Source organism: Gavialis gangeticus, unplaced genomic scaffold (assembly GCF_001723915.1).
Source record: "Gavialis gangeticus isolate Ggan-Ray unplaced genomic scaffold, GavGan_comp1, whole genome shotgun sequence".
In the NCBI taxonomy this organism is placed as follows: Eukaryota; Metazoa; Chordata; order Crocodylia; family Gavialidae; genus Gavialis; species Gavialis gangeticus.
In genome coordinates, this window is record NW_017729033.1 from 41,683,331 (window position 1) to 41,691,967 (window position 8,637).

An 8,637-nucleotide genomic window follows, 5' to 3' on the forward strand; every position below is an offset into this window, starting at 1 on the left:
GGCAACTTTTCTCCCGGAGTGTTATTTTCACTTCTGAAGCAAAAACTTGAATGTCTGCATGTTTTGGGTTTCTATTGGAAGAACAAATGATTCTTGTAGTAGAAACTGAACATCTGTACATGACCACTGACTTTGTTGCGAGTGTTTCCAAGAAAAAATAACAAAAATGAAGTGAGAAATTCTGCAAGGAGGCATCCACTATTTAATATTTGCTAATTTGCAGGACTTCTTTGCAAGACATTGGTAATGTGGTGTATTTTATACTCTAGTGTAAAAATGACAACATTTCTAGCCAGCTTCTATGGTACTGTTTATTATTTATCTGATTACAAGATTCAGGTTACATTGAAATGTAAATTAATAATTAGCAATTTATATTTATAAATTCAATTTGACACTCATGAATAACAGGTGTTTTGTTATGTCTTTTATTTTCTTTCTTGTCCAACCAGTTTGGTGATCAGCCAAAGGCCCCTTCTGCATTTTTTGCTATTTATTCTAAAGGGGGTATTCCTTGCAGGTAATTAACTTTTTAAAGCAACTGATGTGAATGTATTTAAACAATAGTTTTAAAGTATGATAATAAAAGAGTCTTACTGTGCTTTGATTGTTGACTTTCATAGGATCAAAGCTGAATATGGAATTGTGTGTTCTCAGACATCCTGATTTTTATTGATCTCTGAAAATGCTTGTATTATGTAATACTGGTCAAAAAATGTATCACCCAGTATTATGCTTATTTAGATATTTCCTATGATTTAGAAGCTGCTTGGCTCCAAGAGTAGAAAAACATTTGCAGTAGTTTACTGAATTAACACTGAAAGCAGCTGATTTCTTCAGACCATGGTGTTTTCTGCCCTCTAGTGGCAGAACAAAATAACATTGTTGTCATAGTAGGTAAGCATCTGCCTTCTTATCTGCCACGAAGGTGGAGGGAAACATTAGCCTGATTATATACCTATTACAGTAATGTCCTTTAACAAAACTGCTATAAGCAGTAGGCTTAGAAATTGCACTTTTTATAAGATGTAATTCCTGTGCATAAGTACATCTTGATGGTGTCTCTTTCAAGTGGATACAGTTATTTTAAACAAATCTTTGAGTAACCATTTATACTTGTATTCAGTAACCTCTTTCTTTCCAATGAACCAAAACTGATTTGATCCAGCATGAATACAGCTAAGCTTTTCTCATGACCAAGCTTCAGTATTCATACTATCAGCAAATCTGCCTTAATAAATATCAAGGAGTAAACTTTACAAGAAAATACGCTGACAGCTTGTGTGCGTATATAAGAAGTGTATAATATTTTTTTTTTTACAATTTATTCTCTACTATGTATTTGTAAATAACTGAAGATTAAATCGGACCATTGTGCTATTTAAAACTTTATTGATAATGCTGTATAATTGCAACATTCTGCCCAACTTGGGGTGTGTATCAGTTACATCCAGAGTTTCACTGGAAGAGCCAGTGTTAGGCATAAACATTCTTTCACAGTAATTTTGTAGAACGCTTAGGGACCTTTTAGTATAAAAATTATTTATTTACTATTTATTATTCTATGCTGAATGTTCTGTTGCGGCACCATTTCTTAAAACCCTCTTCTTTGTTACAGGTTGATTCATGGCTCAGTAAAACACAAACTACAATGGGACTGTCTTCCTGAAACGCTTCCATTTGATCCTCTGCTTATAACATTGGCTGAGGTAAGCTTGCTTTTGTTGTGTAGTTATATTGCTATAAAATAAAGTCATTTTTTTTCTATATGCAGTGGTCAAAAATTATGTGGGCATGCAGCATGTGTGTAAAGATGCAAATCATTTAATGTGGTTACTAATATGCCTTAAGGAGTTAGTTAACTAGCTGCTTCATAGATCAAGTACCTACTCACTGCAATATCTAGGCACAATTGTGACTGATGATTTGTCCTTTGAACATAAGAGAAGAAAATTATTTTTACAAAAATGTCCTAAAATTTCAAACACTGTTAGTTCATTTTCTCAGTATTACACTAACATATTTTTAAGTGGGGGAAAGGTCTTTTTTTTTCCTCAGAGACCTAAGTTCAGAACAAGATTATGGTAAGTATTTACAAGTGAATTTAGTTCTTAGTGCCCAAGTAAAGTATCTCACTTAGAAACTGGGAATCTTACAAGGGAAGAAAGGAGGAGAAGAATAGTACATCTGCTTTTCCAGACACAGTACTGCATACTTTCCTACTGAGATCGAGATAAGCGGTTGGAGGATAATGTAATTACACTTTGATTTTGTAATCTTACCAAGTTGTGATAAACAGGAAAAATAATGGGCGCAATTAGAACTGGTCAAGCACCATGAGTCAGTTGATCATTCTTTTCAAAGTAACTTCCCAGTAATTTGTATAATGAGAGAGAATAATGGAAAACTGCTGAAACAATCAAGAACCAGCCTCCTATGAGGATAGGCTGAAAGAACTACGATTAATTTATTTGAAGAGGAGATGATTTAGGGGGAATTTGATAAATTGTCAAATACTGCAAGGGAGGATATGTGAACGATTCTCTATGACCTCAGGGGGTGGGGCAGGACAAGAAACAATCATCCTATATTGCATCAAGGGAGCTTAAGTTGAGTATTAGGAAGAACTTTCTGACTATGGAAGTGGTTACATGTTGAAACAGGCTACTTGGATTGTAAAATTTCCATCTTGGTGGACATTTCTAAGAACAAGTTAGATGGATACTTGACTGGGGTTAATTAGTCAGGGGTGATCCGGCCTTGAGCATGGGGTGGACTGGATGGCCTCCTGAGTTCTTTTCCAGCACTAGTTTCTATGGCTCTCTGTTTCTAACCAAAATGGTCCTGTGGATTTTGCTATACTACATAATAATATTTTACTGTAAATGACAATTTAAATAGTTACTCAAAGATTTCCATTCTAATTCTGTTTCTAGCTCAAAGCTCTGATTCTTAACCAGGTCACAGCAGCAATGCCCTAAATTGCTGCAGGATCCTTTTAAGGGTGCCATACAGTAGTAGTACTGTTAAGTGTGCAAACATTTTCACAAAATGCAAAACTCTAAAACTCTTGGTTCAGAGATTATACTTTTTATTAGACGGGTATTGTCTCTGAACCAGGAGTTTTGGAGATTTGCATTTCTTTTTGTCTCAGACCAACTTAGCTACCAAATACATCCCACAAACACTTGCACATAATTCACAAGATAAATCCAGAGATTTGAAATGGAAATCTGTGTCAAAAACATTCCAACATGTTGTGGCCTTTTTGAACTATTTGCAAAAGAAGAATGGCTCTATTACTTTTCTGTCATATTAGTGGAAGTTTAGAACTAGCATTTTCTGACACGCATTTTGAGTGTAACAAAGTTGAGAACCAGTACTGGTTTACAGTACTGTTACTTATACAGGCAGACAAGATCTCTGTCCAGCATCCGTGTGTGTGTGTTGGGCAGAGATTGAAAGATTATTTCTTTCCCTCTTCCTGCATTTAAAATGGCAAGTATATATATTTGGAAGTGGGTAAGAAGTAATCTTGCTATCTGAGAAAATCTTGCAATAGTGTTTTAATCAGGCATGATGCTGCAATGACTAGCCCATGGTCATAGATGAAAGAGTTTGGATGAAAATTGCTTTCACACACTTGCCTTTGCATAATATGCATTTCTTTGTTATTTTAGTAGTATCTTGGCAAGTGTAGGTTAACATTTGGTAAACTATACAGTCTAAGTAATAAGTACTTTTGGAGACGTATTTTTAGTAGGTGCAGCATTCTGGTATGAAGGAGGTAGTCTTTGTTGTATTGCCTGCAATACTTCATCCCAAGTTGAGAGTAGTTTTCAGAGCTCCAGGTCCTCTGAGGAATCCTTTAAGTCATTTATGGTATTAAAGATCCTTCTGTTAATCACCAGTTTCCCATGTGTAAATACAGGCCTAATCCGCAAATGCAAAGAAAGCTTTCTCTTCAGTAACTGAATTAATCCCATTCAGTGCAATAGGAACATTGAAAGCCAATTCAGTAAACAAGCAGGAAACCTGAAAAAATGTGCTCAAGTATGGGTTTAATTTCTGCTTTTTGTATTAGTCGCTACAAATTATTCTATCCAGATTTTTATGGCTTCCCAGCACTGGCTGTGAGGTTTGCCTTGAAAGATCTAACTAATTTTAATTTGGTGTTCAGTATCAAACATGTCAGAGTTATCATTATGTATAATTAAACATTTTAGCACAGTGGTGTTGAACCTTTTTAGGGTTCAGGTACCCCTTGGAAAATGCCAGATCTTAGTTCTCACTTGTTTTTTGACTGCAGAAAAATAATAGAACAAATCTTCTCTTCTAAAAAACTCAGAAGGTCAGAAAGTTTTAACATTATGGATTCCTATTCAAAATCTCTAGGTTTATCTTGTGAATCATGTTTGCACACCTAACAGTGCTAACGTTGCATGGCATCCCATGGTACCCTTGAAAGAATTTCAAGGCACTCCAGATTGTTGCAGCCTTATCAAGAATCACAGCTCTAGAAAGATAACTCGAGTAATAGCAAAGTGAAGAAAGGAACTCTGGGAAGCCACACTGAGGGTGAAAGGAGTCAAAGAGAGCTGGCTGTACTTTAAAGAATCCTTACTGAGAGTGCAGAAACAAATATCCTGATGCGCAGGAAGACTAGCAAGTATGGCATGGAAGACCAGCTTGGCTTAGCAGGGAACTCTTCAGTAAACTAAATCACAAAAAGGAAACTTATAAGTGTAAAACTGGACAAATAACTAGGGAGGAATATAAGAGCATTGCTCAGGCATGCAGTGATGAAGTTAGGAAGGCCATAGTAGAATTGGACTTGTGGCTAGCAAGGGATGTGAAGGATAACAAAAAAGGTTTCTACAAGTATGTTGGTAGCAAGAGAAGGATCAGGGAAAGTGTCGGGTCCCTTACTGACTGGAGGAGGTGACCTTGTGACAGAGGATGCAGAAAAGGCTGAAGTTCTCAGTGCGTTTTTTTGCCTGAGTCTTCACAGGTAAGGTCAGCTCCCAGAATACTTCACTGGGCAGCAAAGTTTGGGGAGAAGGTAAGCAGCCAACAGTGGTGAAAGAACAGGTTAGGGACTACTTTGAAAAGCCCAATGTGTACAAGTCTGTGGGGCCAGTTGGGATGCACCCGAGGGTGCTGAGGGAGTTAGCTGATTGACTGCAGAGCCATTGCCCATCATCTTTGAAAACTTGTGGCGATCAGGAGAGGTCCTGCAAAACAGACCAAAAAAGCAAACAGAGTGCCCATATTTAAGAAAGGGATGAAGGAGGATACAGGGAACTACAGACCAGTCAGACTCACCTGTGTCCCTGGCAGAATCATGGAACAGATCCTCAAAGAATCCATCTCAAAGTAGTTGAAGGAGAAGAAGGTCCCCGAGTCGATTAGGAACTGTCATCATGGATTCACCAAGCGCTCGAAAACTGGTTGGAGCATTGGGCTCAGGGAGTAGTAATCCAATGTCTTGATGTCTAGTTGGCTGCTGGTATCAAGTGGAGGATTGGGCCAAAATGAATCTCATGAGGTTCAACAAGGACAAGTGCAAAGTCCTGCATGTAGGACAGAACAATCTCATGCACCAGTACAGGCTGGGGCTGACTGGCTGGCAGCAGCTCTGCAGAAAGGGACCTGGGAGTTACAGTGGACAGTAAGCTGAATATGAGCCGGCGGTGTGCCCTTGTTACCAAGAAGGCTAACAGCATAGTGGGCTGCATTGATACGTGTGTCACCAGTAGGTCAAGGGAAGTGATTGTTTCCTCTGTTCAGCCCTGGTGAGGCCACATCTGGAGTACTGTGTTCAGTTTTGGCCCCCCTGCTACAGAAAGGATATGGACAAGTTAGAGAGTGTCCTGCAGAGGGGAACAAAAATAGTGAGGGGACTGGAGGACATCACTTATGAGGAAGGATGGAGGGAACTGTGCTTATTTAGTCTAGAGAAGAGGAGACTGAGAAGGGACTTAATAGCAGCCTTCAATTACCTGAAGAGGGGCTCGAAAGGCTATGGAGCTGGACTGTTCTCAGTGGTGGCAGATGGCAGAACAAGGAGCAATGGTCTCAGGTTGCAGCAAGGGAAATTTTTGGTTAGATATTAGGAAGAATTTTCTCACTAGGACGCTAGTAAAACACTGGAACAGGTTACCCAGAAATGTGATGGAAGCTCCATCCATGGAGGTTTTCAAAACCCAGCTAGACAAAGCTTTGACTGGGCTGATCTTGTTGGGGATGGTCCTGTTTTGAACAGGGGGTTGGACTAGATGACCTCCTGAGGTCTCTTCCAACCCTAACTTTGTATGATTCTGTTATCATGGAACAAAACGATTTCACGCATATGGCTTTTGAGTTTCTCTGAGTTCTGTTACTATTAAGATCTCATGAAGCCTGGATATTTCTATTTTTGAGAGTATGCAAATCCCTTACAAAGAGAAGTGATTTTGAGAAGATACGAAGATAAGAAAGTACAAAGGTTGATGAAATAGACAATGTTAAGGATTCAATGGTGTCCTTTAAAATTTTGAGGATAAAAAGAATAAGAATATTCATTGAGCAGAGTTGTACTCAGTGGATCCACATGGTGGAGTTCGCAGGGTTTATGTTTTTGAATGGCTGTGATAATATTGCTGCTTGTAGTAGCCTTCGATGCTCTAATGTACTTTTATGTCTTAAGGAAAGTTATGTCTTAAGCAAACATTTTAATGTATTACAGGGTCTCAGAGAGACAAAACATCCATACACATTTGTATCAAAGGAAGGCTTTAAGGAATTGCTTTTGGTGGAAGGTGCTGCTGAAAAAGCTCTTCCCTTGTTGCCTCGTCTTGTTCCAGTGTTAAAGGCTGCTCTGGTATGTCTGTCTCTTCATTTAGTCTATACCTTTTTTTACTAAAATAATGTCTACAGAAGAAACATTGATAAGTGTACCATAAAATAACCTTACTACTTTGCACACGTGCATTATCTGTTACTTAGAAGGCCTACACCACCGACAGATAGGGTTGGGGTCAAAGTAGAAACCCAGTCCCCAGTACAGTGAAGTATATCTAGAATGTTACTCTGAGTGGAAAATTATGCAGAAATGAAACTACACAAAATCCAGATCCCATTCCAAATAAGGAAGCGTGTTATGCAAGGACTTAAATGTCATAGGAAGTTCAAAACAATGGAACACATCAATGGGTAAGAGGAGTAACATTAGAAAACAAGGTCAAGTATCTTTTGTTTAAAATTCTTCAGAGGTATAATTGTGATATATCTGAAAGATTATGATGAGGTTAAAGCCTTGCGTTAGAAAGGGCCTATTCTATCTCCTTTGTTCAAACTGAAAGTTAGTAGCAGGAGCAGATATGGAATCTTGAGAGGAACTTTTTTCAGTTTTAGATGTCTCCGTTTCTCCATGTGTAAAGGATAATAATACAAAAAACCATTTGAGTTTTTATGAGGGTCGTCAAATGTCTGAAAAATCATTGGGATCTTCAGATTATAGGAAGAACAGTTTCTTTGATCTATTTTGTAAAGCATTATTGCTTAATCTTCTGGGTTTTTTGTTTTTTTTTTAAACTTTCCTTTAAATTTTTTATTGGTTATGTGCTTTAACCAGTGCTGTGGAACTAGATTCACTAGGCATAAGCAGTATATGCATACATAGTTGATGTTTTCATTATGATTATAATTTGGTATATTATTGGTGGAACACTATAATCCAGAAGGGATGTTCTGTGTTTTGTAATGCATATTGCCAATTTTTAAAAGTCCACAATGGATCATGACAGGTTTGCTTCCAGTGTCTCCTCCTAGCCAGGCACAGTCATTACTCATTATTCTGGATTTACTGTTCAGTAGCTAAAATATTATAATTCCAGCTCATCTGAATGGTTAAGTTGCTTTTTTAATGTAATACAGATAACTGAATCAAGTATTTTATTAAAACTGAAACATTTAGTTGGTCTACTATAATTCGTTTAGTACCCTTGGATTAGCTTCATATAGTCTCAGTAGGGAGCTAACTTGAACTTACTTGGGATTTAGGTGCCTAAATTCTAAGGAGTGATTCAAATTGCTCTGGCATGAGAACACCCTAAAACCTCATTACATGCTTCAGTTTGGGATTGAAAAGATTTCTAGGCAACTACACTTAGGCACTCACACATTCATAATACAATCCCAAACAGCTAACTAGAGCAGACTCCTCAGATGCTGCAGCCTGAATCCGCCTTAATACTGGACTTGCCTCTGCAAAAATAGCATTGGTCTGTGAGCATAAGAAGTGCCAATTAGATCTGTGCGAAGCAGTTCGTATTCGCTTCGGATTCGGCCGATTTCAGGGGACAGTGATACAGTTTGGTGATTCGAATCACTGCCCCGAATCAAATCTCCGAATCAAATTCAGTTGAATCAGCCGAATCTCCAAATCGGCCCCGTCCCCCGCCTGCTCTCAATGGCTGCTCCACCTGCTCTCCCAGCTCCTGACTCTTTAAGGGGGGTGGGGGGGGAGCCCCCACTCATTGACTGTTGCAAGGTGGGGGGGCACCCCTCACTGCCCAATGCTGTGTGGCGGGCTTTGCCATGAGTCCCCCCACCCCCCCATGGCTGCCCTACCTGGCCCCAGCTCCCAGCCTTTAA

General features: G+C 38.7%; 1 protein-coding gene across 3 annotated transcripts in view; it reads left to right on the forward strand.

Annotated features, from left to right (window-relative positions):
- Window positions 1–8,637, forward strand: part of PACRGL (PARK2 coregulated like) — a 39,359-nt gene that overhangs the window by 19,712 nt on the left and 11,010 nt on the right. For all 3 annotated transcript variants that reach the window (XM_019526552.1, XM_019526553.1, XM_019526554.1), the window contains 3 exons: window positions 453–520; window positions 1,619–1,709; window positions 6,728–6,862. In XM_019526552.1, the coding sequence (XP_019382097.1) occupies window positions 453–520; window positions 1,619–1,709; window positions 6,728–6,862 (294 nt within the window). The remainder of the gene's footprint in view (window positions 1–452; window positions 521–1,618; window positions 1,710–6,727; window positions 6,863–8,637) is intronic.